The 27,813-nt window shown below is 40.2% G+C and overlaps 2 protein-coding genes across 3 annotated transcripts in view; one reads left to right on the forward strand and one right to left on the reverse strand.

The window, feature by feature from the left end:
• Positions 1–9,750, forward strand: part of RASA1 (RAS p21 protein activator 1) — a 49,336-nt gene extending 39,586 nt beyond the window's left edge. The window contains exons 20-25 of one of the 2 annotated variants that reach the window (XM_053409285.1): positions 287–373; positions 4,330–4,397; positions 5,542–5,630; positions 7,006–7,083; positions 8,120–8,254; positions 8,920–9,750. In XM_053409285.1, coding sequence (XP_053265260.1) covers positions 287–373; positions 4,330–4,397; positions 5,542–5,630; positions 7,006–7,083; positions 8,120–8,254; positions 8,920–9,003 — 541 coding nt within the window. In that variant the 3' untranslated portion in view covers positions 9,004–9,750. The remainder of the gene's footprint in view (positions 1–286; positions 374–4,329; positions 4,398–5,541; positions 5,631–7,005; positions 7,084–8,119; positions 8,255–8,919) is intronic. The other variant, XM_053409286.1, reaches the window with a different exon arrangement.
• CCNH (cyclin H) lies at positions 9,679–20,275 on the reverse strand. The gene is made up of 9 exons (XM_053409287.1): positions 19,992–20,275; positions 18,767–18,889; positions 17,000–17,073; positions 15,867–16,077; positions 15,510–15,673; positions 14,412–14,482; positions 12,508–12,619; positions 11,407–11,467; positions 9,679–10,569 (listed from the first exon to the last, which is right to left on the reverse strand). Exons 1-9 carry the CDS (start codon positions 20,106–20,108, stop codon positions 10,537–10,539), a joined length of 966 nt encoding a protein of 321 aa, XP_053265262.1. The 5' UTR covers positions 20,109–20,275; the 3' UTR covers positions 9,679–10,536.
• Positions 20,276–27,813: the final 7,538 nt, after the last annotated feature.

Here is a 27,813-nt window from a genome sequence, read left to right on the forward strand (position 1 = left end):
TTGAGACTGCTCATTTGCCATTTACAGGTGTGAGTGCCTGCAGAATTGTAGAAATTGAATAGCGATTTGCTATTTTAGCAGTTGTATGGTAACTTTTGCAGGCTTGCAAGATCAAAGGCTTAAATTGACTGAGAGTCACAATTCTACCAACCACAGCGATTTTCAGTGTGTAACCCAATTTTAAGGCATTCCACAAATGGGGAACCATAACTGTAAATGCACAGTTTAGTATTGTAATCTAAAGTAATTTGATATGCTAAGGTTCTTAATTGCATTATTTTGACAGGACATTGAGGTATATTTATGGCTGTTTACAGAAGTCTGTTCAAAACAAGTGGCCAGCCAATACAACCATGAGAACAAGAGTGGTTAGGTAAGGTGTTCTCTTCTTTACTGTTGTTTTTCTTCAGATGGTGCAGCTCAGAACGTTATGCTGCAGAGTGATGACATATTTTCAAAGCTGATTTCAGCATCTCACAACTATGTTTAGAACATTGTTGTTTAGTAGTTACTGCTAGAGACATACTGTTGCTTATAAATACCACACCAAATTTTGAAGCAGATAATGGAAAACGAACAAAAATTAATCAAGAAACCAAACAGTCCGAAAATAAAAGAAAATATCAAAGTTTTACAAACTCAGTTTGCAATTATAATAAATAAAGAAGTGGAATGGAGTATTAAAAAACTGAGACAAAGAAACTTCGAGTTTGGCTTGCATGGCAAATCAAAAAAAGAAAGGAACAGAATACGATAAACAAAATTATAGTGGAAGGAGAAGAGATAACCAATCCGAAGGAAATTAGAAAGGGATTCTTGGACTACTACAGAAGACTATACAAAAATAGAGAAAGAAACAATTTGAAGAAAATAGAGAGATTTTTAAAGGAGAAAAAGGTGCAGAAGATCCCGACAGATAAAAAAGAACAATTGAACACCCCAATAGAAATAGAAGAGATAAAAAAAGCAATAAAAGACTTAAAAAGGGGGGAATGCTCCAGGGCCTGATGGATTCACCGCAAGCTACTATAAAGAAATGAAATCTATTTTGATGACGCCATTGAAGGAAGTGATGAACAACATCTTAAGAGAAAGAGAAATTCCGGAAACATGGAAAGAAGTATATATTACATTTATTCCAAAACAGGACTCAGATTTAACTCAAGTTAAAAATTACAGGCCGATCTCATTGCTAAACACAGATTATAAAATTTTTGCAGGAATCCTTGCAAAAAGGTTGGAAAATATACTACTGGAAATTATCCATCGGGATCAGGCAGGTTTCCTTCCAGGCAGGCAGATGAAAGATAATATAAGAAATATAATTAATATTGTGGAATATCTGTCTGCCAGGAATGAGAAACAAGCCATAATGATGTTTGTGGATGCGGAAAAGGCTTTTGATAATATAGCATGGGACTTTATGTTGAGAAACTTGGAGTATATGGAGGTTGGCAAAGAATTCTTCAATGGAATAAAGGCAATTTATACAGAACAAAAAGCTAAATTGATTATAAACAATGTAGTTACAGAAGAAATAAAGATACTAAAAGGAACAAGACAGGGATGCCCACTTTCGCCACTATTATTTATAATGGTGCTAGAAGTCCTTCTAAACTCGATCAGACAAAATAAGAAAATAAAAGGAGTGACAATTGGCCAAAATGAATATAAGATCAAAGCGTTTGCAGATGATTTGGTAATAACGATTGAAGAGCCAACAAGTACAGCAAAAGAAATATTGGAGGAAATTGAACAGTTTGGAGAAGTGGCAGGCTTTAGACTAAGTAAGAAGAAAACGAAAATGATTGTGAAGAATTTGGATCAAAGTGTAATTGAAATAATGCAACAGCAAACACAGATAGAGGTGGTAAAAAAGGTGAAATATCTAGGAATATGGGTAACTCCTAAAAATATAGATCTTTACAGGAATAATTACGAACCAGTATGGAATGGAATAAGAAAGGACCTGGAGGTGTGGGGAAGAATGAAACTGTCATTTTGGGGAAGGATTTCTGCAATCAAGATGAATGTGCTACCAAAAATGCTATTTCTATTTCAGACTATCCCCATAATTAAAGGGAATAGGATTTTCAAAGAGTGGCAAAGAGCGATTTCAAGATATATTTGGCAGGGCAAAAAGCCAAGAATCAAATTTAAGCTATTAACAGATACGAGAGAAAGAGGAGGCTTTGCCCTGCCTGATTTGAGATTATACTATGAGGCATCATGCCTTTGCTGGTTGAAAGATTGGATTAAACTGGAAAATAAGGAACTGCTTGACTTAGAGGGGTTTGATAACAGATTTGGATGGCACGCGTACATATGGTATGAGAAAAAGAAAATCCATAAAGGTTTTGAGAACCACATCTTCCAAGGTCCTTTAATTGAAGTATGGGATAGGTATAAAGACCTATTAGAACCTAGAGTACCACACTGGTTATCTCCTTTAGAAGTTATGAGCGTAAAGAAAATTAATATGAGAGGCAATTGGATTACATATGGTCAACTATTATTTAAAGGAGGAGGAAAATGGAAAATGAAACCATATGAACAGGTTAAAGAATATGTATATGACTGGTTGCATTATTTCCAAATAAATGAAATGTTTAGGAAAGATAGTAAAGAATGTGGTTATGCTGACAAGGATTCTAAATTTCAGATTGAAATAATAGATAACGATGTCAAAATTTTATCCAAAATGTATAAGATGCTGTTAGAATGGAATTTAAAGGATGAGGAAGTTAAGTCGGTAATGATACATTGGGCCAGAGATTTTGGTTATAACATACAATTTGAGGATTGGGAAAAACTATGGAAAGAAAATTTAAAATTTACAGCATGTATGACATTAAAAGAAAACGTTATGAAAATGTTTTACAGATGGTATATAACACCGGTAAAACTAGCGAAAATGTATAAGACATGTAATAAGTGTTGGAAATGTACAGATAAAGAAGGTTCTCTTTATCATATGTGGTGGGAATGTAAGAAAGTGAAAGACTTCTGGGAAAGGATATACAATGAACTGAAGAAGATCTTAAAATATACATTTATAAAGAAACCAGAGGTCTTTCTGTTAGGAATATTAGGAAACGAGATAAAAAGAAGGGACTGTAAATTTCTTCAATATGCAGTGACAGCAGCAAGAGTGCTACTGGCCCAAAAATGGAAACAACAGGAAATACCGACGGTGGAAGAATGGAGAATGAAGCTGTTAGACTATGCGGAGTTGGACAGATTGACAGGGAAGATTAGATATTTAAGAGACCAAAAGTTCATTGAGGACTGGGGGAAATTTGTGGAATATCTGGAAAGTTTAAGTGAAAGACAGATAACGCTAGAGGGATTTAAAGAAGCACTGTGAAAAATTGAGAAGTATTGTCTAAAGGGAATAGAAAAGAAAGATATAAATAATGTCAATATAAACCTAAGGAATGCGTAATTTAAATAATGACTCTGGATGATTTACGGAAAAGCTGAAGGAAGTCCAGAAAAGGGATAATTTGTGAAAATTGGATGTGAAATTAATACGTGTTTTTGTTTTTGTTGTAAATTAATAAAAATCATTTTAAAAAAAATACCACACCAAACCTAAAAAGAAACACAGCAGCAATAAGCAGTATGTAATACTACAAGCCAGCAAGACAAGCAGTGCTTGCAAACCAGTGTAAAGAAAAGAATTCAGCAGTTGGTTCTCAGAGATCATTAAAAAAAAATAATTAAATGCCCTTGCCTTCAAAATACCAACAAGGAGAAAGTGGTACAAGCTTCCCTTGTAAAGGAGTTGCATTGCATCAGGGAGCAGCAAAAACAAAAAAGACTCTACCCTGATGGAATCTAAAGTCCTTAAGACCATGAAGATTCATATTGGAGGTTATTAAATTGGGCAGGTTCTATCTACTTACTCCACAAGACTCTGGAAAGTGGTAAATTACCATGAGTGCTTGTAGCTATTTAGTAAACTGGCTAAGTGGATACAAATTACAATTTTACTATCCATTCACACTTGATAAATTGTCACCTTGGCAAGGCGATAGTGTGAAAGATCTTCCCTATTGAACATATTTTTGGACTTCTGTATTATCCTGCCAAGTAGTAGAGAATTTTACTGCATACCAAGTACAGGGCTGTGGTGAAAAAGTCCTCTATTTCTCTTAATATTTTGGATTGGAATTGCCATGAGCCACCATATGAGAAAAGACAACCATGAGTTTCGAATAGAGTTCTTATTAATCATTGGTATCCTTAGCAGTATTTTCAAAAACATTTTAGTGATGTTTGTGATCAAGTATCAACTCAAGACATGCTCTTGCTTCCCTCTTTCAGTGGTTTTGTTTTCCTTCGGCTGATCTGCCCTGCCATTCTGAATCCAAGGATGTTTAATATCATCTCAGGTAAGTTCTTTAGATACTGATAAAACCATCTATAATGTTAAGACAGCAAGTTGTCTGTATTTAGTTCTTTATACACTGCAGAGAGAATAAATTCTGGCTGCTTAGTATAGAACTGGGATGAGTATCCTTTTTGAGGTTGAGGGCTGCAGAGGAAAGGGGTTTAGGGCTGCATAATGGTGGTGGGCCATCAAAGCTCAAAGTGGGCAAGGGTACACATTCACACAGGCAGAAACTGCTTCCCCCAGCCAGCTTGCTTGCTAAATTTCCTTTGGGGCCCCTACTAACTCCCTTCATTCAACCATCATCCACTCATTACCTTTCCTGCACATGCACACACACATTTCCCTTGCCAGCCCCCTCCACTGCTGCCATCCTCTCTTCACTGAACGCATCCCTTCCTTCTGCAGCTGCCACGGTTGGTCCTGCTGCCACTGAAGGAAAAAATGGCAGACAGGCATTACTTCACATGTGAGGTTACAGAACTATTGAGGAGTTCCAGAGGTCCACCCTGTGCCTGACAACCATTCTTTCCCCCAATAGCAGCAAGACGATAAACAGGGCCACACTGACAGAGAGTTGCATCCAAGGTTGCCCACTTCTGGTATAGAAAGAAGCACTGCTAATGTGGCATGACTCTAACCATTGGAAGGGTGGGGAAAGATAACGGGCTTGTATTAAATATTTTGTGGTGGGTTGGTCTGCATATGAACTATCAGCTATCAACTTTAAACCACTACTTTGAACCTTCCTGAGTCCCTTGTTTACAGCAACTGGAACTTTTAATTCCCTGCTGCTCCCCCACTGGTGGAGACCAACAGATCTGGGCAGGGTTGGGCAGAATGATACCCCTCCCTCTTCATCTAAACCCCCTCAAGCATGGGGAATAATGCTCCCTATTATCTTTGTCTCTTTTAGAAGAGGAAGTGCTCTGGTTTGGGGACTGTGCTTAATCAGCTATGAGTGCATCACTTGAGGTTGTGGTGAGGAGCTTGAATTGGCCTTAGGAGGGAGAGAGGAAGTGCTTCAGCTGCTTACATCTGTATTTTGCACTTCATTGTCCTGCCAGTGAGTCTGGTTATCAACTGCTGTACTAGACTATAATCTCAGTTGGCATCAATTGTGATTTTCAAATTGTTTATCTCAGATTCTCCTTCTCCCACTGCTGCAAGAACACTGACGCTGGTCGCCAAGTCTGTGCAGAATTTGGCAAATTTAGTTGAGTTTGGAGCTAAGGTAAATATAAATCTTAGAAGTTAATTCCCCCCCCCCACACGTGTTCTTTGCTCTCAGTGAAAGAACGTGTGTAATCATGCCCCCCTCTGCCTGTACAAGTCAGTATGAGTCTGGAATGACAGGAGGGGTCATAGCTCTGTAGCAGAGTGCACACAAGAGATCCTAAATTCACTCCTTGGCATTACCACTGAAAAGGATCTTTGGTAGATAGGCAGGAAAGAGACTGCTTGAGACCCTGTAGAGTCACTGTTAGTTGGAGTTAACAGGACTGGACTAAGTAAACCATTGACTGACTTAGCATGGGAGTATTTGTTCTTAGTATTTGTTCACATAGAATAGGCTCCCTTTCAATACAATAGGACAGTAGAGTCAGCACTGTATATAGTACATAATATTGTCGGTACAGAGAGCAGCATTTGGAAAGAGCATTTAAAACTCTCAAGTTATCTCCATTCTTAGCAAGGTGTTTGAGGGAGGCTACCACAGCTCGTTTAAATATCAGTTTTTGTTCTTTCTGTATGTGGTTGCTCTTCTTCATCCTGACTGGTCAGAGAAAAGCCACAGCCAACGAGATTATGGAAATAATGTGTTAGGGTGACAGTTGTGCAATAGTTCAGCAGTAACATCCAGGCTTGACTGTTAGAATATACTCTTCAATGGGCTTTACTTGAAGATGACATGGAAGTAGGTGCAGAATGTCACACCTTGCCTTGGTCAGCAGTAATATAGTGCAGCTAGTGCAAATACAGTTACAAATACAAATAAACTAATTGCCAGTTTGCTTCCATGGCCAATTTAAAATCCTGATTTTTAACCTTGAAGGCCTTTCTACCTTAAGGCCCATTTCTCCTCAATTGAAACAACTCACCAGTAGGGGCAGACTGGCTTTTCTTGTCTGCTTTTCCTCCATGACAGATTTTTAAGGTGATGCCATGGTTAGGGTCCTTTCTGCTATCATCTCAAAACTTTGGAACCTCCTCCTAAAAAAGGTTAGGACTGGGGTAGCCAGTGTGGTTTTCTCCATATACTATTGGACTGTAACTTCCACCAGCCTCAGTCAACATGGTCAGTGATCTGTAGGGCACTCCAGTGCTGGCTATCCCAGGGTTAGGAAGGTATCAACATGGTTATCAGTTTATAAAAGCTTTTAAAACATCCTGCTTTGTCAGATCTTTAAAAGGATTTAAATTTTCTGTAGCAGCTTTGTCTTATGTGATGCTTTTTATTGTGGTTTTCCATGGTGTCTAAATTATATTTGTGTTTTAGCATACACCAACTTGAGCATTGTGGAAAGTGGTGTAAAATACATTAAGAATAATTCAGAAGCCATCACATGTAGGATTAAAGTGATACAAATTTTGTGGTTTTATTTTAGGAGCCATATATGGAAGGTGTAAATCCTTTTATCAAGAGTAACAAGCACCAGATGATCATGTTTTTAGATGAACTTGGGGTAAGAACACTTCTTCTTTCTTAATTTTGTAAATACAGAGACTGTAAGTGTCTGCTTCAGAAAATACAGGGGGAGGACCCTGTTAAAAAGAGGGCTTTGGGAACCATATCTCAACCATTTCTGGATCAAGATTTAAGGTGGCTTCCACAAATACTGTAAAGCAAGACAGATAATCAGTATAAAAAAATAATTATACTCTAATAAAATTGAAACAATATAAAAAACAAATATATTAAAATACAGATAATTAGCACAGCACTATTAAAAAGCCCTTTCCTTGAGAAACAGATAAAACAGTCTTTACCTGCTGGTGGAAGGAGCCAGTATGTATCTCTCTAGGAAGGGAGTTCCAAAGTCTAGGAGCAGCCACTGAGAAGGGCTTCCCATGTGTGCCTATGATGGTGGCAGGACTGAGAGAATGGCCTGCACAAAGATCTCAGAGCAGAGACTGGAAGTATGGCTCCACTCCTTTCTCCAATGTTTGTCAAGGAGAAGCATCTGGAGTACCTGTAACCTGCCTAGATGTTTCTTGGCTGCAGCTCCCTTCAACCCTGCTCATTAGCCATGCTGGCTGGGGTTGATAGAAACTGTAGTCCAACCAACCCTGGGTGTTGCTCATCCTTGCCACTGAGCTATAATAGCTAACCAAAAACTAGTTCATTTCTCTATGTAAGCATAGCTGGGCCTCACTTCTCTCTATGCTTAAGAAGCTATACCCCTGCTTTACTGGAAATTGCATACATACTCCCCTATCCCTTGCAAGCCAAAGCTGGCAGGTGGGTGGGGCCATGGAGATGTCAGGTGGTAATTGTCAACGCATCATGCAGGGCTTGCAAAGTTCAGTTTAATTTTCACCTATGGACTACTTGTGTATTCGAAACAAGCATTCCCATTGCTCTTTAGGTGTTGTATTCCCTGCAAGCAGAGTAGTGGCTGCACTCCTTCACTGAATGGTAAACAGTGTAAGTTTTTTTCAGCTACCATGGTACTGTTTTATGAAAGGTGGTTCTAAACATTGTTATCACTCTTGCTCTAGAATGTACCTGAACTTCCAGACACTACAGAGCCCTCTAGAACTGACTTGTCACGTGATCTAGCAGCCCTCCATGAAATTTGTGTGGCACATTCAGATGAGCTTCGAACACTCAGTAATGAGCGAGGGGCAATGCAGGTAAGAGCTGTTATAGAAAGAGGGTGTTTCTTGATAGTTACGTTGGTTTAACCTGTAGCCTTCCCTATGCTGCTGGATTATAGCTCCCATCATCTCTTGACTATTGGCCATGCAGACTGGGGCTCATGGAGTCCAACATTATCTAGAGGGCCCTGAGGACTTATAAACACTAAAATATAGGGCTGCAGTTCACAAAGTGTGAATGCATGTTAAGGATGCAATCAAAGTGGTAGACATGAAGGAGCTACTTTGAAACAGTTTAGTAGAAAAGTATTTGCAGTGGTGGTGCATTTTGAGTGCAATTATTCCAATTATTATTTATGCATAAGTTATGCTGCTTGACCTACTTATTTAAATGTTTACATAATAGCAAACAGTAATTTGTTTTCCTTGGATTCATTAAAAGCTGTAGAGTCAATTCCAGCATGGTAAAATTAACATATTTACTATTCAGTAACTATAACTATTAACGTATTTAGCTATTCAGCTGGGCTACAGGACTTATGAATTGCATCTATGGAAAAGAAATCCTAAGGACAAAGGGGGGAAATAAAATAAGTTTACATTTCAAGAAAAGCTATGAACCAATCGGGAACAAGTATAGTTATTTTAAATCATACAGAAAAACTTTGCTGCTGAGCTAATTATCTCCTTTTTTAAAACAGCATGTGCTAAAGAAGCTGCTGGCAATTACAGAACTTCTTCAACAAAAGCAAAATCAGTATTCAGTGTCTAACAGCATCAGGTAGCAGCTTTCTGCATGTTCCAGCATGTCCAACATGACAACTTTCACCAATATCACTTCCTTTTTTTGCTCTTGCCAAAAATAGCACACACATTTCACATTTCCAGTGATGTGTGAACTATGCAAAAAACAAAACAAAGAACCTGTTGGTGACTGACCATAACAACAGCTTTAAGCTATGTGTGCAGGACACTTGCACTTTCTTCCACTTGGAACCAATTTTCACAACCTCTGAGCCTTGGTGTACAGATCACCTTCCACAAAGAAAATACTGTGACTGTCTCTTTGAACTTTAAAGTTATTTCAACACCTCCAATTGCCAAAGTCTTGCTGTGTTTTGGATAAAATTAGAGTCAACTGCCAAGGAAATGTTTTGACAGCAAAGTATAACTGGATAGAACACACGTCTTACTGTAATTTGATTGGTTACAACTATATTAGGACTGTTCAAACACTTTAATTTGTATTTACAGCTTCCAGCGTTTGATAGGAAATGTTTGCTGTACACTTTTTATACCATTCTATTTCTCTCGTTTAGAGTTGTGCTGAAAGAATATGCAGACTGGATTTTGTCAGCTTTTTTTTTTAATGTGCCACATTGTTTTGAATAATTTTCCATCAAGGACTGTATATCCAGATAAATCATGATGCTTTTTAAAAAAATGTTTACAGCAGTAAATAATTTGAACTCAGTAAATTTATTGATCATTGTATTAGGCATGCATGCATTATTAAACAGTTTTATAGCATACATCTGGCTGCTTTTTCTGCCTAGTGATTCAATATTTGGATATTTCCAAAGAAGAAAAATACAGTGCCTATAGGTGATTAGAAAACGATTTGTCTTGCCTGCATTTTCCTATTCTTTGTTTGGTCAGTGATCAGTTCTGATCCAGTCTCAGTGCTTGTAAGTATGAACAATAAAGCTCTTTTTTGTGTGGAAAGGAAGAGGCTAGAATAAGATCCCCCAACCTAATCCACCCTGTCAGCAAACCTCTTCAGGGGTTAAGCCTGTTGCATACAATGCAAAAACTGCACTAGCAGGAGGAACCCATGAAGCAAGTACTCTACTGTCCCCCCGATGTTCTTTTCTGCCAAAGGCTGAGCCCAAAGGATTAAGCCAGTAGTACCTTCAACAGACCCAAGGATGAACTATTGCCACCTGAAAGTTTGTTTTCCTCATCACCACAAATATCAGAAACTAGTGCATTTCAAAAAAATTCCAATGTATCTCAAGTAATACCTATGAATATATGGTGCTTATATTTTAGATATTTTGACATTGCTTTTCAGCTTTTGGCTGGTATCCAAAACACGCTACCAGAAAACAGGTTACAGCCAATTAAAATCCAAAAGAACAGTGACAGTTTTTAGCAATACCATTTAAGTAATTTCAAATATTCCACTCACACTGTAAAATAGCTGCTTTATTTACATTAGTCATATTTTTTTCACTGCAGTAGTGGAATGTGCAACATGTTCTCAGGCATTAAAGTTCCATTTAAGTATTCAGGATTTCATCAGTGGAGACATCCAGTCAGTCAATGAAATCATCATCTGTCCATTCATCCTAAACGAAAGAAAAAGGAACTCCAATCCTTTAACTTGTTAGAAGATGTGCAAAAAAACAAAACCCACCCTATGAATCAAGTATGGCTGATGGGAAAATTAACAACTGCAAAATTACAAATATACAATCTCAGCTTCTATGCTTGCCTTTATTGAGGATTAAGGTCCTCTTTGATGTAAGGCAGAAAACAAATAAAACAATGTTTAGAAGAAAGTATCAACCTAGTTTAGCGTTATCTGGTGACTCCTAAAACATTCAGCTGCCTGTTTTATGAATAGCAGATGATGTAAGATTATGTACTTTTTTAAAAAAAAAAACCCAGCCCAATCCTATGAAAATGTACTGTTTGCTGTAGTGTAAGCAGTGACTTCCACAAATTAAGCTAAACCTTGATCACTGCATTTGACAGGTTAGAGGTTAGTGAAACATTTCTGCATCACCCTTTATTGTGCCCATGAACCAAATAACTCTTTACAAGATCCTAAGTAAAGTCAGTACAGTGCTGTGTTGCGGTCAAGGAAGTACAGTAGTACTGACGAACCACCAAGGCTACTTATCAACTCTTGTCAGTGATACAATCTTTACTCCAGTTCCTATGAACTTCTGCAACCAGCAAAGCAGGTAACTGGATTTGGCCAACTGTGGATAAGGGGAATAAAAGTACACCTAGAAGATTCTGCTGGTTAGTTGATTAAATTATCATAATAATTTTAAAATAGATTAAAGTGTGCTCCCTGTTAATTGGCATTATCTTAAATTTGCATATAGAACTAAGTTTTATGTTCTCAAACATATACAGATTTATCCAGTTACTCAAAAGTACAAAAATCCACTAACCTCCTCCATTTTTGGTTTCTTTGTTACGTAGTCTTCATCTTCATAACCTTTTCTCTTCTTTCTAAAACCAACCACATAATACTAATATTAGATAGCATGTTCCAGTTCCAATAAGAAGATCTTTTCTTCAACTTCATATTTTATATTGGAGAAATTGGTATGACATCTAATAAACGATTGAAACCTTTTACTGGTATTTGAAGGGAACTGACTATTCAGCACTAGAGGCTCCTTAGAGCTATTGATAAAACACTGTTTTATAAGAACCAAGTCTGGCAGCTTCTTAAACAGATTATCTTCAGTTGTTTCATATATATCCATATGCTGTAGAATAAAATTCTAAACGGTGAGGTCAGATGAAAAATGTTCAGTATGCCACATTTCTGACAGTTACGTTAAAGCTTACGTTATGGAAAACAAACACAGTTGAATACAACTGAACTTTAGCATAATCATTGCAGGCTCTTCCCCCCTTTCATTTCCCACTGACCTCGTGGGTTCACATTTGTTCTCCACACCCATGGATATATGTTGTAACTTATGATGAAGTGAACTTCAGGTATGGGCAATAGCTATAGCTATGATCCAAACAGGTGCTCTTCCACTCACAGATGTGCTAACTTAGATCCAGTGGAAGAGTGCTGCATGAATAACTCCAAATCCAGTGAAGTTATATTTATGTAAGACTTTGCACAAATGCTTTCAATACTTTGTTCAACTGGAATTTATATGCTATTTGCAGTCTACTATACTGCAATCCAGCCCCCAATACATTGCAAGAAGTTGTCTGGTAGCTTCCAAAAGAGCTTGTGGAACAGCTTTATATATTTTTTTCTATTGCTACTCCCCCCCCCCTTTCACCCACATTTCTTTGAATCCAAGTCAATACTTGTCTGAGAAGAAATTATTGACCAATGACTGGAACAGACCCTGGCTTCAAATCGCTGGTAAAGTAAGATTATATCATAACATTTGCACAGCATTTCCTGGTAATCAAACTTTTCAAAATTAGCTTATTGGTCCTCATAGAATATATGCTGTCATAATCATTTTTAGGAAAGCTAGCACTGAGGTACGATGTAGCTTTAAATTGTTACTTACACATTCGTATTAAGAGCAAGTTCTGGGCTGTGACATTTCTCTAACTTTTGTTTCAGAAGAGCAACTCCTTCTGGATGCGGTAGCTCATATTTCTTTACCAGATTTTTCATGCCTACAAAGGAGCAAGAAAACACTTTCAAAATGCTTTAATTAAGTGTACTATATACCAATTCATCTGAACCCCAATAAGATATGTACATTATCAAAAGTAGATCCAAAAGAATTCTAGTAATATAGGTAGCCTTATCACACTCTCATCTTCCCACTCAAACCCAACCAATTAGATATGGCACATTCCAACTAGTTTTGATTCTACAGACCTGGCTATAAAGCTTTGTGTGTGTATGTAAGGGAATGTTGTGTGCCTGTCTAAATATGATCTAATTGCTGTGAGTTGTACATGAAGCTGAGGAACACTTTAGCCAAGCTATACTATATTTTGACCAGTTGTGGCTATGAACACACAGAATTAATTGTGCGAAGGTGTGTCTGGGGAGGGGGCATTCTAACAAAAAGTACACCCAGCTCTCAAGAAGCCAGACTACAGTGCAAAATACTTTGCAGATTTTCTATGAAAAGCAAGTTCTCTTGTCGAACAAGTGTTAAAGACAATTGAGATGTGCTCCAGATTTCTTTGAAATAAGTTCCACAGACAAAGTCTTAGCTTAAATTTGCCACATAACACTATTTCCCCCTTTACAGAAGCTCAGATTACATTTGTAAGACTCTTGGCTGTCATCTTATATCAGAGGATTTATGCTAAGGAATGTCAAGACACAGCAAAAGTGTGAAGTAAAGAACTCTACTAAACTAGTTGTTCACATGTTTTTTTTATTATTTCCTGGAGGCTAATGGATAATGCAGTGTTAGCACTACTGTCCCAGGGAAACCTTCAGACGTAGGCACATTTTGCATATCAAGTCTTCAAAATACAGATCAACTGAAGGCTGTGTTGTGTTTGATGCAAGCATAAAAGCAGTATCAAGGACAGTCTTGCAAGCACCAGTCTACTGAAAGACTGAATACACATTTTTATGTGCCCTGGACTACAGGTTAGAGGCTATGAACACCGTCAAAGGCAGAAGAAGTTATCAAATATCCCCTTTTACTTGCTTATGCTAAAGACAGCTACCAAGTTTTGTTCTTCATTTGAAACATTCCCCTTGCTTTGCTGAAAATTCTGGTCTCACTTGACCTAGAAGATATTGAATTGCATCCATCACTATCTTTGATCCAGAGGGGCTTCCATAAATGGAATGTGGATGGAGACAATTTTTGCATATTTTCCCATTCCTGCGCCAGCACTCAAGTTGTTCCAGAGAATCCCCAAACCCCCTAGAGCAGATTTTAGAGGCTCACGGGAGAAGGATGAAACAGTGAAGATTGCTGATTGGCAACGGGGATGAGTCTTCAAAGGATGTTGCTGTAACCCAACAGTCAGCTGATTGGTGGTTACAGCAACCTCCTTTGAAGTTAAGAGTATGTTTTACAAGCAAAGGGGATACAATTGTGCTAAGAAAAGAATAGACAATTGCTCTCCGTGTTTTTTTGGACTCCAACTCACATTTAGCCCCAGCTAGCATGGCCACTGTTCAGGGATAATGAGTCTCATATTCCAGCAACATGGAGAGTCACTAGTTCACATCCCTGAACTAAGCCATATTTCTTTTCTCCTATCACTGTATACCATTTCTGGGGGAGTAGAAGGGACAAGAATGCCCACTTAAATTCCTTTTTATTAACAGTTGGATACAAGTTTAAATATGTGTCCCAATTATCATTCGGAAAAGTAAAATAAAAATCTTTCAAATGGATAAAGGCTTTTGCAAGCCTCTTCCCTTCTTTTAAAGCACACTTTAAAATAAATAAGTGTATGGTACCTCATTCTCAGCATCTTTACTTACATTTCATCCCATCCAGTAACTGGGAGAGGGAAGCTTTGTTCTCTTTCAGCATTAAGCATTCTGACAAGTAACTGTCAAAAGATTGTGAAAATTAGATCTCAGTACCACTGTTTGGATGCAGAGAAAAGTGAACAGCTATGAAGAACACTTACATTAACATACACCCCATAAAGAGAATGACATCTAGCTAAATGTTAGGTGATGGGAAGGAATTTTTCAAAATATATTAAAAAAACAAAAACTTGGCACACATTATAAAGAGTAACAATACAAAGCCAATGTCAAAAATGCTAAAGTTAAATTAATGATGATTAGAATTCTCTACAGCAATTTCTTTCATTCTCAAAAACACCCCCACACCCCTCCAGGAATCAAAGATAACCTTCCGAAAGCAAAATAATGGTATTCTAACATGAAGTAGTAGTCTGGAAACATGAGCTTCTTTTGATAGTGTAAGATAGATGTTTTAAAAAGCTGTAAAAGTAACCATTTTATAGGCAGCTGACATATGACAAGTTGAAGGAACAAAAGATTTAGGGTTGTATGCAACTAAATCATTGTGTGCAGATAATGACTTCCACAATTGACAGGGAAGGTTACCCTCTACTCCCACCCTGCACCACCCTCTCTGTGCGAGAGAGTTGGGGGAACCCCCAGAGCAGGTTTGTGGGTGCACCGGGGGGCGGGGAGAGACAAGAAACGTTTCACTATACTCACATACATAGAATCATAGAGTTGGAAGGGACCCCAAGGACCATCTAGTCCAAACCCCTGCAATGCATCATTCCACAGTCATTTAGTTGATACAACCTTTATTGCTTGGGGGGGGGGGACCCAACATAGTAATTTAAATAGTGAAATGGTAGGATTCAGTAAGCTATTTTCCTTCCCTCCGCCACACATTTACAGGTTAAGCAGCTGATCAGGTTGGCCACCAGTGTTTGAATCTGTGTGGACGATTCTTGAACAATAAACTCTTAATCCACATTGACGCAAAGTCTTAACAACACCACAGATAGAGCTTTGGAAGGATGTACAGTGTTAGCACAAAAACCTACTAACTTAATTTGTACGTCCAATGCTTGGAATATTATCTACCTTTCCATATTAATTCCTGCCCTCGATACGCTGGACAAGATGGCAGTGAGAGCAATCTGAGATGGTGTATAAAGAAGGCAGGCATCTGTTAAAGCAACCCGATTGAGAAAGTCATCAGCAGTCTTCCTCAGGGTCTCAGGATTCTCAAGCAACGGGTAACGAGTCTAGAAAATACGCAGAATTGCTGAGTTCATTTTTCTAGCTCAAGTATTTTAGCGTCAAACATGCATGCTGTGATATTAAGAACTAATCTGCTCTAGTACAGTGCTTGGTACTATTAATGCTTCAACATTTTACAATAGTTACCATCTAAATGTATCATCTAAGGTACATTTGTTAAGCAACAAAAATGATTACCTTTAGATCGATCAAGAAGCCTTCAAATGGTCTGTAAGGGTTGTGCACTATGAGGTGGAAGTTCAGTTGCTGTATAAGTAGCAGCTCATATTCCAAGATCTGTTCCAGGGCCTTTTCCTGTCCTACTGCACTTTCACGAAGGTTGCCCACGAACTGTGTACTGGACACATTAAATTCGTCTACTTTACATGCCAAGAATGCACATGTTAACCTTAAAAACAAACAGCAAACACATTTGGTTCTAAGGAAGACCATTGTATATGAAGACAGGAAGTATTTTGAACAGCCTAGCCTAAATACTAGGACACAAGAGAAAGTTCCCTCTAATATAAAATCCAGCCCCAAATCCTTAGAAAACTTTTAGAACTTGCAAACTATCAGCAAATATCCAAAGAAAAAAAGGGGACAGAGACAGTTTTACGGGGCAGTTGTTTTACCTCGAGCTGACCTGCATTGTATACTGGGGTAATAGAATGTCTCAAACAAAACCATGTGGGTTCTGTCAGAAGAGAACTGTAGTCTGCTTCCCCATATTACTTATTGCTGGAAAAACCTGTGGTTTTTATCCCAACCCAATACATTAATTATTTTTTATAGAAAGAATCTGGCATAGAAAGTTTTGGGAAAATGTGTGGTCAAATGTCCCAAAATAAAGCTATGTGTGATGTGTCAGAAGAAAGGCATTTAACTGCTTCTCAGTGCAAGTTTTAGCATGAAAAAAGTGAGACTGTTTTTGTCCTGATTCATTTACCTAAACTAAACTAATAATAATAATAATAATTCATCCCATTTGATAAATTCAGTTTGGGGACATTGTTTACTATCATTTAGATGATAATAAACTAGGAGAAAAACATTGCTGCTCTACTTCTGTGCAAATTCTGCAAGTGCACCCCAGAGTGGATTTCAGTCCTGCTTTTTCATGTGATGCAGTAACTAAATTTTGGGATTGAAAAATACTCCATTTGTAGGATTCAGCTTGTTTTCATGGGATTTTTTCTGTCCATGACAACTGTAAATGTTAAGTGGTTGAAATGTTGAAACATAGCTTACAGGCAACAATATCCTTAGACAAAATAATAGAATTCCTGCTTAGGGAAAATAATTAAACCACAAGGGTATCATTTACTTACATAATAATCCGAGGATGATACTCCATCACTGAGTTATTGAGGTAAAAACGCTTGAAGTACATGCAAGCTGATCCCTAAAAGGAAACTAGAATCAGAAAGTTCATTCACGCAAATAGCATGGCTGTTGTTCTGTGCTGCCACATAGAACACATCATGATCAAATAAATACAAGATATGCTGGGCAAGTCAACTGAAAAACAAAGTAGTGCACAGGTTGACCCAATGTGTATTTAAGCAGCAGAAAATTCAAGTTCAGAAGAGCCAGAAGCAGGGGATAAGCAGCAGAAGACACAAAGGCCACTGGGTGCTGACTAATCTACCTGATGTCTATAAAAACTCAAGATGCTATTAGGAGCAGTTTGAACAGAGTCACTAGAATTCCCTTCCAAAAAACTCGTTTGCATTAGTGTTCCTGCCCCTCTTCTACTCAAAAGAAGAGTACTCCTGAGAAAGTCTCCACAAGTGTCATAACGCCCACAACTTTTATAGTTCCCTCACATGTGCTACATTCTTCAAATATTCAGGGTTTGCTTGTGCACATCACTGGATTCTGGCAGCAATGAAACATGGCCTTCGGTTGAGATCAAGTGAATGACAAGACAGCTTTTCTGATCCCTATCCCCCTCTCCAATGCTGCCTCCCTGGGCTTTTGCTGCAGGAAGCGTAGGAGCATTTCCTTTTGTTGCAATGGGAACAAAGTTGGAAAGGAAAGTTGAATTGTTGCTGTGGCAAGCACAGTTGCTGCATTCTTCTCCCAGCTATTTGCAATAATATTCTGAGTATTATTACAGAAACGTTGGGTGTTTGAGCATCTATCAGCAGTGGAAGGGCTAATCCAACCGGCTCCCCTTATCAGTTCTGGCACTTGCTTCTCCTACTCTTAGGAATCCAAGAACAAGACTCCAAGGGAGGTGTCACTGTCCCCATGCAGGCTGGGTCCCACTACCTGATGTTTTTGAAAGTGCCTCCCTTGCAGGCATTCTATCTAACACACAAGTCTGGCCAGGAATAGCAAGTATATATGGCAACCCCAGTAACATGATTGAAATCTTGAGGGAAGTTTTTCCCTGTTTGCACCATCTCAGTGGCGATCCAGGTGAAAAAATTCCTTACAATGCTCATATTTGCCCCTTAATATGTGTGTCTAGAGGCAGACAGGCATTGCTCAGTTATGAAGGGATGGGCATCGTGGGCATTATAAATGAAGGGTGGGAAATATGCAGTCCTCCAGATGTTACTGGACTACAACTCCAATCGTACCTGATCAGCGGCAATGCTGACTGGGGCTGATGGGAACTACAATACAAGAATATCTGGAGGGTGTGTTTCCCTGTGTCTAGTGTAAATAAACAATGTTAAACATTACTTGGTGACAAATAACAGTTCAGGGACTTTAGATGCAGGAAGAATGGCCCCACAGTAGGTGGGGAAAGTTTAGGGGGAAAATGGGGAGTGGGTGGAGAAGAATGAAGTATGTATGTGTGTGTGTGTGTGTAAATAATTTATATACCGCCCTATACCCGGAGGTCTCAGGGTGGTTTACAGAACAAAATTAAAATATAAAACCACTATATATATATATATATATGATTTTTAAAAAACAAATACCCCCCCCAAAGAACCACATTTTAAAAAGGCATAGGATGTCAATCAAATCAACCAAACGCCTGGTTAAAAAGTGTTGTTCATAAATATTTTTACAAAATTAGAGAGAGCTTAAAAACCAAAACAAATACTGCTTTCTCCAAGAGAATGTTAGAAACTCACCACCACAGATCTAGGCATCGCTGGCTTGAAAACAGAACAGAAATCCAGTAGCCTTTTTTCATAGTATTTACAAATGGTCAACTCTTCATGCGGCTCAAGAAGAAATGGGTCGGTCTGTTGAACCTTGCGGGGGAACAAAAATTATCTTAACGCTAATCCAGTGGCTCCCAACCTTTTTTGGGCCATGCCCCACCTAAGCATCTTTCAAATCCTGATTGCCGACCCGCCCCCGTGATATATAATTCTTATTATTCAAAAAGTGAACTCCTATTCAGGAGAGGAAGCCTAAAAGGCCATTAACTGTTCATACCTCATTATCGAGTTGTCCCCCATAAAAATCAAATTGCCCCCCTGTGGGTCGTGTGCCCCACGTTGGGAACCACGGCTCTAATCAGAGCCGCCGCCACCAACATACAAAGGTTACGAGTTGTAGTCAGAATTAAAGAACCTTTTAATGAGGGTGAAAGAGGAGAGCGCAAAATATGGTCTGAAGCTCAACATCAAAAAAACGAAGATCATGGCCACTGGGCCCATCACCTCCTGGCAAACAGAAGGGGAAGAAATGGAGGCAGTGAGAAATTTTACTTTCTTGGGCTCCATGATCACTGCAGATGGTGACAGCAGCCACGAAATTAAAAGACGCCTGCTTCTTGGGAGAAAAGCAATGAAAAACCTAGGCAGCATCTTAAAAAGCAGAGACATCACCTTGCCAACAAAGGTCCATATAGTTAAAGCTATGGTTTTCCCAGTAGTGATGTATGGAAGTGAGAGCTGGAGCATAAAGAAGGCTGATCACCGAAGAATTGATGCTTTTGAATTATGGTGCTGGAGGAGACTCTTGAGAGTCCCATGGACTGCAAGAAGATCAAACCTGTCCATTCTGAAGGAAATCAGCCCTGAGTGCTCACTGGAAGGACAGATTGTGAAGCTGAGGCTCCAATACTTTGGCCACCTCATGAGAAGAGAAGACTCCCTATAAAAGACCCTGATGTTGGGAAAGATGGAGGGCACAAGGAGAAGGGGGCGACAGAGGACGAGATGGTTGGGCAGTGCTCTAGAAGCTACAAACATGAGCCTGACCAAACTGCGGGAGGCAGTGGAAGACAGAAGTGCCTGGCGTGCTCTGGTCCATGGGGTCACGAAGAGTCGGACACAACTAAACAACAACAAAATAACAAATACAAATCACACGCAGGACTCGGCGTTTGGGAGGCCCGCGCCCTACCTTCCTATTGGCCACCGCTTTGCACCGGAACTTGCGGTTGGCGTCAGCCCGGCGCCGGACCAGCTCCTCTTCGCTGCGGAAGGTCCAGCGCCGCCGCTGCGTGCTGCTATGGTACATGGCCGCGGCAAGGACACCGCACCCGAGTGAGCCCAGGCGCCCGGCGCCCGACTAAGCGCCGCTAAGGCAGCGACAGACGGCCGCTTCCCGCTTCCTCCGTCGGCGCCGCCGCCGCGAACCTCCCTTCCGTGATACTCCCGGCGTTCCCCGCGCCAAGGCCGCCGCCGCGGCTTTTTCCCGGCATGCGCCTCTCCCTCAGATGCGTCGGAAAGCGCTTTTCACCCAAAGGGGTACGAGAAAGTCTTGGCTCCACACTTCCGGAACCGCCATATGCGGGGCAGGAGCGCACAAAAGAAACCCAACTTGATTTTAAACTGGGTGGCCGGGTAAATCGGGCCGTGTCCCGAAGGTTTGAAACAAGTGGATTCGAACTTCCAGTCCTCTCGATTTCTGCACGTTGAGTGAACAGGCTCCTACTGTTTCTCCCATTGAAATAAATAGCTGCAACAGGCAGTGTATTCGTTGGAAGCCAAATCTGCTGTCCGAGGCGGTTGCCTCACCTTGGCTTGTGTCCAAGGGCGGGCCAGCCCTGATGGCTACATTCAGTTGAGTCCCATTACTGAGTGGCTAGTTTTTCTTAATTCTCGGGTGCAGAGCGGAGCAACGCCCCAATCGCGATAGTAAGTTGCCATTTGCGCGCAGCCCCCCCCCCCCATCCATGGTGGCCCTTCCATTTCAGCTCTGCCATCGGCGAGGCAAGAACAAAGAGCAGCCGCTCTAAACACCTCGCCTCCGTTCCGCGCATCCTCTGTTTGTTTACATCGACTTCCCAACACATTCAGTTCATTCAGTTCGCAACCAGAGTATTTTGACAATTGCACCGAGTCTCTTGACCTCGCACTCTCCCGGTGTGGGGGCGGGGCGTGCGCTTTACCAAATGGGGGGAGCATTCTGGGAATTGTAGTTAATAAGAATGGCGAGTAGGCATTTGCTGCTGCGTCAACGACAAACAATACCACAGAGATAGAAACGTAGAGTAACGCGCGCGGAGAACTTCCGGTTACACTCGAGAGCCGCTCATCATTTGGCCATGATTATGTGTGGGCGCAAAGCGGCGTTGCATCCCGTCTTTCGACAGTGCGGGGAAAGAAGGAGTGCTAAAAGTGGGAGCCAGTGGGAATTTAGACAGTGTGAAAGAGGCGTGACTCTGGGGATGCTTAGTGGGGAGAGTAAGCCCCACGTAGATCTCTGCAGGGGTTACTTTTGAGTAAACCTGCAGAGGATTGGGCTGTAATCTGTCTCTCTGGAAGGCGAGGAAAAGAACCTTCCTCCTCCTCTTTTCTCTTAGCAATTCGATCCTTGTTCGCACATCAAAGTAAGGCAGAGAAAGAGTTGCCAGTCCTGCCCACTCTCTTTTCCAAAGCCAATAAATACTAACGCTGATCTCTCTCTCTCTCTCTCTCTCTCTCTCTCTCTCTCTCACACACACACACACACACACGTGCACGTTTTAATTTCGTGGCGCTGCACAGCTCATCTCTATGTGTTTAATCCGAAGCAAGCTCCATTAGGTTCAATGAGGTTTGTTGTTGTTTAGTCGTGTCCGACTCTTCATGACCCCATGGACCAGAGCACACCAGGCACTCATGTCAGATTTGTCTGCCTTTGTCCACACATGAGCACTTTCAGTTTCATGCCTCTGAAATCTATCTCAATGGACTGCGCTTCTTGGGATGCATTTGGGCTGTGCTGTTGTCTCCTCTTCTCAATTAGAACCTTCCTGCCCACTATAAGTTCCAAAAACCTGAGATCTGTTGTTGGCATCTTCACCAGTCCACACAACGCTCTCTCGCTCTCTGTTTGAAAAATACAAGTTTTTTGACCTACGACAGAAGCAGTAAAAGAAATAAAAGTGTTGCTTGAAACTAGGCAAGGATTTTGAGTAGGTCGCATGAAAGACTGCCACTTCCTTTGCTCCTCTTCTCCTTCTTGCCTTCTGTACCTGCAAGGGACAAAAGATGTTTAAGGGATGAGTAGGCAAGGTGTTATAATGGATTTTTATTACTTGAGAACTAATACTTTCTGAGGTTGTAGTGCCACTGCCAGCTTTTGGAGTACCCATTTTAGCTCTGGGATTAGATCAAAATCATCCTTCTGGAGCCCAGTTTTGTGTATAATCTGCTTGTAAAAATGACCATTGGATATGGATAAATTTTGGACAAATAAAATAGGATCCCTGTGGCACAATTGGCTTTGTGTGTCCACCGACCCAAGTCACTTCCTTGCTCCGTGGTTAGAGATCATAAAAACACCCATGCAAAAATATGCTTTGTATCTCAGATTATAAACCATTTGGTGTTAATTAAATGATGAAGAAAAGATTTTGAATGGTCCTCTCCGTCAAATACTGAAACTAATATATATGTGACAGAAAACGCTAAAAAATGATGCAGCTTTTAGGTTTCATCTGTTACAATCCATAGTTAATACTGAAATGTCCCTCAGCACACATGCAGAAACTATTATATTCAGTGCTTTTTTCTTTAAAAAAATGTTTAGGGGTACTCTTATTTTGACTCAAGAAAATCACCATTTTATAGTTCAAATTGGGGGAAATAAATACAGTAAATGGACAAAAGTACAAAGATTCACAAAACGTTTAGGGGTATGCGTACCACTGTGTCCCCCCCAGAAAAAAAGCACTGATTATATTTATAGACTACAGAATAGTTTCAGCTATAGGCAACCACCAATGACTCCTCAATTGGTACCAATGAATTCAATTTCAGTGAACTCAGTGGGGCTTGTTTCTGAGAAGGCACATATAAAAATGTGGGCTGAATACTAATGGAACAAAGGCGTGAAGTGGGTGGGGATTTGTTTTTTGTTTTTTTTTACCCTGATCTCTAGCCAAAAAGGCTTCCAGAGCAGCTTACCAAAATCAGTAATAAGCCAGCCTTACAACTTAAGAGACACAACACATAAGGAAAAAAGGCCATGAGAGAGGAGGGGGCAGGAAGCAAGCTCAGAAACCACTTCCTAAAGCTAAAAGTAGTTATAATTCTCAGCTGGAAAAAAACAGTGCAGGTAGCTGGATGGAATGGCGGCTACTAATACTGAGAGTGCCAAAGGCAGCCATAGGAAATGGAACAGCCCTGCTCTGAAACCTGATGGAATGGTTGATGACAGCTGGGGAAAGCCAAAAGCAACTGGTCTAATGGCTGTAGGTTACATATACCAAATATCTGAACCAGCCTTATAAGAGAATCTGAAGTTGTAGATTCATAACATTGAATCATAAAATATCATATGATCTGTGCCTCTAAAAGTACAATTTCAACACATTAGGATGAAAGTGCTGTAAAAAGCAATGGTTATCCTGTTCTTAGTTTTAGAAGTAGCAGAAGCAAAAAATTGTTTTTAAAAAGTGTGCCAGTCCATTAAAAGGGGGGAGGGGGAATAATACAAATAAATAAAACTTCAGTGCTTGGTTTAATAGCACAGTTTTAATGTATGAATCAGAAAGATGCACCACTGAAAATTAAACTGGAAACTGAAATGTGCTAGTTATTTATGAACGGCTGAATTGCTTGTTGTGCAAATTGTCCACAGGCAGGAGAATTAGAAATGCAGTGTTAATTTTACAAGTATTGTAATCTCATTTTCATAACTAGCTGTAAAAGTTATTAATCAATTGCTCTGACCAATCATGTGTAAAAGTTCGTAGTCTATGAAGATGTTTTATTTTGCCATTAAGCATTACATGTGCTGGAATATTTGGCTGGAATTATAGAATACTGGAACTGGAAAGCAAACTTGGGAGATAATGAAAATGATCCAATTACTTATGCCTTTAAAATGTGCTACCTGAGTTATTTCAATAACTGACAGCCAATGAGGGTTTTGCTTAGCTATTTCCTAAAAAGTGTACAGAAACTTCTAGACTTCTAGTTTAGTGCCTGTCCCACCCCACCCCCACACATTTAGAAAGAAAAGGGTATCGTGTAGCACTATGAGAGCAGGCTCAGCAGTACTTGGAAACACTGAAGGAGCAAATTCAGCCGCCCGCGCCTTTTAAAATACAAGTTCTATAGAAACATGGCCATAAATAATCCTGCACACTTTACCCATGTGAGCAAATGTAGTTGGGTTAAAATAATCCAGAATCAAAACACAGTGTACTTACCTTGAATTACCAGGGCCAGCACAAGAAGGGGGCAGAAGGGGTGGCATTTGCTGAGGGGTGACAACAGCACTGCTTCCTTGGCTGTTCCCCTCTGTTGGAGGGCAGAAGTAGGTGTGTCAGATGGCCTGCCTTACACCCCGTAAACTAGCCAGCAGCCCTCATGGGTGCTGGGGGCTGGTATTATCCTGTTGCTAGCAATGACGTTTCAGTAATCTCTGAGGCCAGTCACTTCCTGAACAATGGAAGGGAGGTACCATATTGTCTTTTTTCTCAGGCAGCAAAATATCTTGGGCCATCTCTGCTAATTAAAAGGTAGGGGGTGCAACTGGAGTCTATGTTGAGGGTCAGGAAGAAAGCCCCCTTGGCACTTCCAGGCTCCCTGTTCCCTCTCTGTACATTTGTGCTTGTTCCCTCCTCGCTCCTTTTTGTCTCTTAGCTCTGTACAGAAGAACCACTTTGAGATCACTTGGAAATGATAACTGTATATAAATACTAATAAATAAAATAAGGTGTTGGTGTCGCAACAAACAGCAGCACATCTTTTCCCTTCCAAATTAAAGTTCTCACTTTAACATTCTGGGGCTAGCTTGTAAGTATTCCCCTGGTATGTATTAGGAGTGAACAAACTGACATGTAAGCAGTGCAGAAGAACTAGGCTGTCTTATCCGGAATGGCTTCCCCTCTCTTGCCTCTGAAGAGCCATGCTCTCCGGAAAGCGGTTCTTGTTTATTTTCCCTGTAGCCTTCATTGCAATGGGATTGACGTGTACCTGTGTCCTCTCTGGTGCTGTAGTTGTTGCCATGGTTATGTCCTCAACTTGCTTTCTCAACAGGGATCTCCCCTTGCCCGCTCACCTGCGTAGTGTATAAGATGGGAGGGTGTGTGTGTGTGTTGAAGAGACTTTAGAGGAAGAAGAGGAAATGCACCAAGGAAGCTGGACTTAAGTGTTCCCCACTTCTTCGAGTGGTAAGAGGTCCACGTGCAGGGCTATGTATTCAGACTCCATAGGATAAGACACAGAAAACTGGAGACTTAAGGTGATTTTTTGTAACCTATCTGCAAATATAACCTATTGGAATCAAGGAGATGCTTAAAAACAGGCAGCAAAACCATTGATCCTCCATCCGGATCCCAGACTATAGAAAGGCTGCTTCCCATCCAGATAACCTCAACTGAAACCTCTTAGCTCTTCCTGCCTCAGTCTGCAGCCAAATTTAAGCTGCCACCACTTCTAGCTTTATCTCTGACCTTCTGATGGGTGTCACGTTCAACAGGATGGAGTGAGATTTGTGATCACCGGGGTTCACTAAAGTGATTGTGCTGTATCTTTCATCGCTCATCAGATTTCTCAGTCAAAACCATCAGAAAGGTCCATTCATGCTAATCAAGACAACCCAATTTTCATTACGTAGCTCCAGCCACGTATCCACAGAGTGGATGAAAAGGATTGACAGGTCGTTTAGTTGGCAGCTTTCTCAGTTTACATATTCATTTCTATCACTTAAATTACCACCAAATTTTACTGTAAGACTGGAGGCATGCGGCTGGATCAAGATTCTTTCCACCACCAGAAGGCATTTGATCCATTTGAGGAATCCCACTGATGGAGGTGGGGAGACGATTTTTGCCAATTCTGCCTGCCCCTCCCACATTGCTCTGGAGGGCCAACATTGGGGGCTGCAGTGGGAAGGGGAATTGACAAAAGCAGTCTTCCATCCCTTAGCTGGTGTTGAACTCGTCCAGGGGATTCTAACACATGATTATTTGGTTTATGTAATTTCCTAAAATTATATTGTGATAATTGTTCTATATTTAGCAGACTCATGACTTCAGGTTTCTGTTATGCATCTGTTACCTGAACTTTGCTTTTTCCTCTCTCTTCAGATTCATCTTCTGTTAATTGCATTAGGCTGGATTGAATATAACCTTGAATATTTAAAACTGAAGTGAACAATTCAGATTCTACCCAAGGAATTTAAAAATGGGTTCAATAGCTTGAGGATTTATAGGCAAACTTTGGAAAGCACAGTTTTATAAAACTTCAGAGTCTCATCTCATTGCGACTCAGATATGTGTAACTGACTTGTTATATTGAACTCGTTTAGTTCATGATTCACATATGTTGACAATGTGAGGGTTTATCTGATAACTACACATGGATTTCAATATACAAAATTTGTCAAAGTCTGAACCAAACTAGAAAGAGATGGAGATCCATGATCAGATCCCTCTTCCCTTTACATTTCTTTAAAAACCAGCCACATGTGGGAAGCAAAATTGTATTGGGATCATTAAACGAGGGGAGAGAGTTATCCTTTCCCCCCAATATTTCATGTAAATTCACCCCATTCAAGCTGCCATTGGCTGCTTTGGAGCAGTTATAGGTGCAGTCATATGTTTTCCATACAAGGACAAATAGAAGGTGAGAGAAGGAACAATTGGATCATCAAAATGGTATGATGTGAAAGGTTAATCCTCCCTCTACAGCATTACAATCCTGGTGCCCTTTGGTCTTGCTGTTGGTGGTTTTTGAAGAAATGCAAAGAGACCAAAGATCTGATCATTTCTACCATCTCATCTAGTTAGGCCCTCAGATTGACTGATGATTGGGAAGGTAGCCCACAATGTTCTGATCTAATTATTTGTCTGCTACTAGTGCTGGGTGTGAAGACATCTTGCTTGGATATATCGCTTTAACAAGCCATCCATACCTGCATATTTTGAACTTAAATAGTAAGTTGCGATTCATAAAGGTTATCTCCCAACTTATTTCAAAGACAGAGGAAAGGGTGTAATAGATCAGAATACAGTGGTACCTCCGGTTGCGGACAGGATCTGTGTCGGAGCTCTGGTCGGATCCCAAGATTTTCGCTACTGGAGGTGCCTGTTCTGCGTGTGCGCGCGGCACGATAGAGTGCTTCTGTGCATGCGTGCAGAGAAACCTGGAAAAATGCTTCCGGGTTTGCTGCATTTGCATCCTGAAGTTTACGTAACCAGAGGGTTACGTAATATGAGGTACTACTGTATCTGTTTTTCCTCACCTGTAAGAGATAGGTTAGGTTGGATACGTCTACTCAAGTCCCACTGAATTCAGTGGGGCTCACTCCCAGGTAAAAGGGGTTAGGATTCCAACCTATATAGTTAGGGAAGGAAACATTTTGATCTTCTAAACCCAAGCCATCAGTTTTCTTAGATCTAATGATTTATCAAGTGAAACAATGAAAAGCAGAATACACAGAAATTTTACCTTTTTCCAGAAGAAGATATCTGCAACCTGTTGAGAACTGGCAAAAATGTTTGGACCAATGCACTTTTTCTATTGCAGGAATAGACTCACAGCTGCCTCTTTCAAGGGACCATCCATATTTCCCATAAGAAATACATTATAACCAAACCATTTATAGTGCCCTTGAAAGAGGCAGCTGCAAGTCTATTCCTGCAAAAGAAAAAGTGCATTGGCAGGCAAGCACTGAAAGATGTGAAATGATACCAAACCTTTTCCTTGGGCTTGTGTGAGAACATTTGCATGAAACTGTTTTGGTTTTTTAAGCATCTCTCTGTGTTGTCTTCTAAATTAAT

Source organism: Podarcis raffonei, chromosome 11, assembly GCF_027172205.1.
Source record: "Podarcis raffonei isolate rPodRaf1 chromosome 11, rPodRaf1.pri, whole genome shotgun sequence".
Lineage (NCBI taxonomy): Eukaryota > Metazoa > Chordata > Lepidosauria > Squamata > Lacertidae > Podarcis > Podarcis raffonei.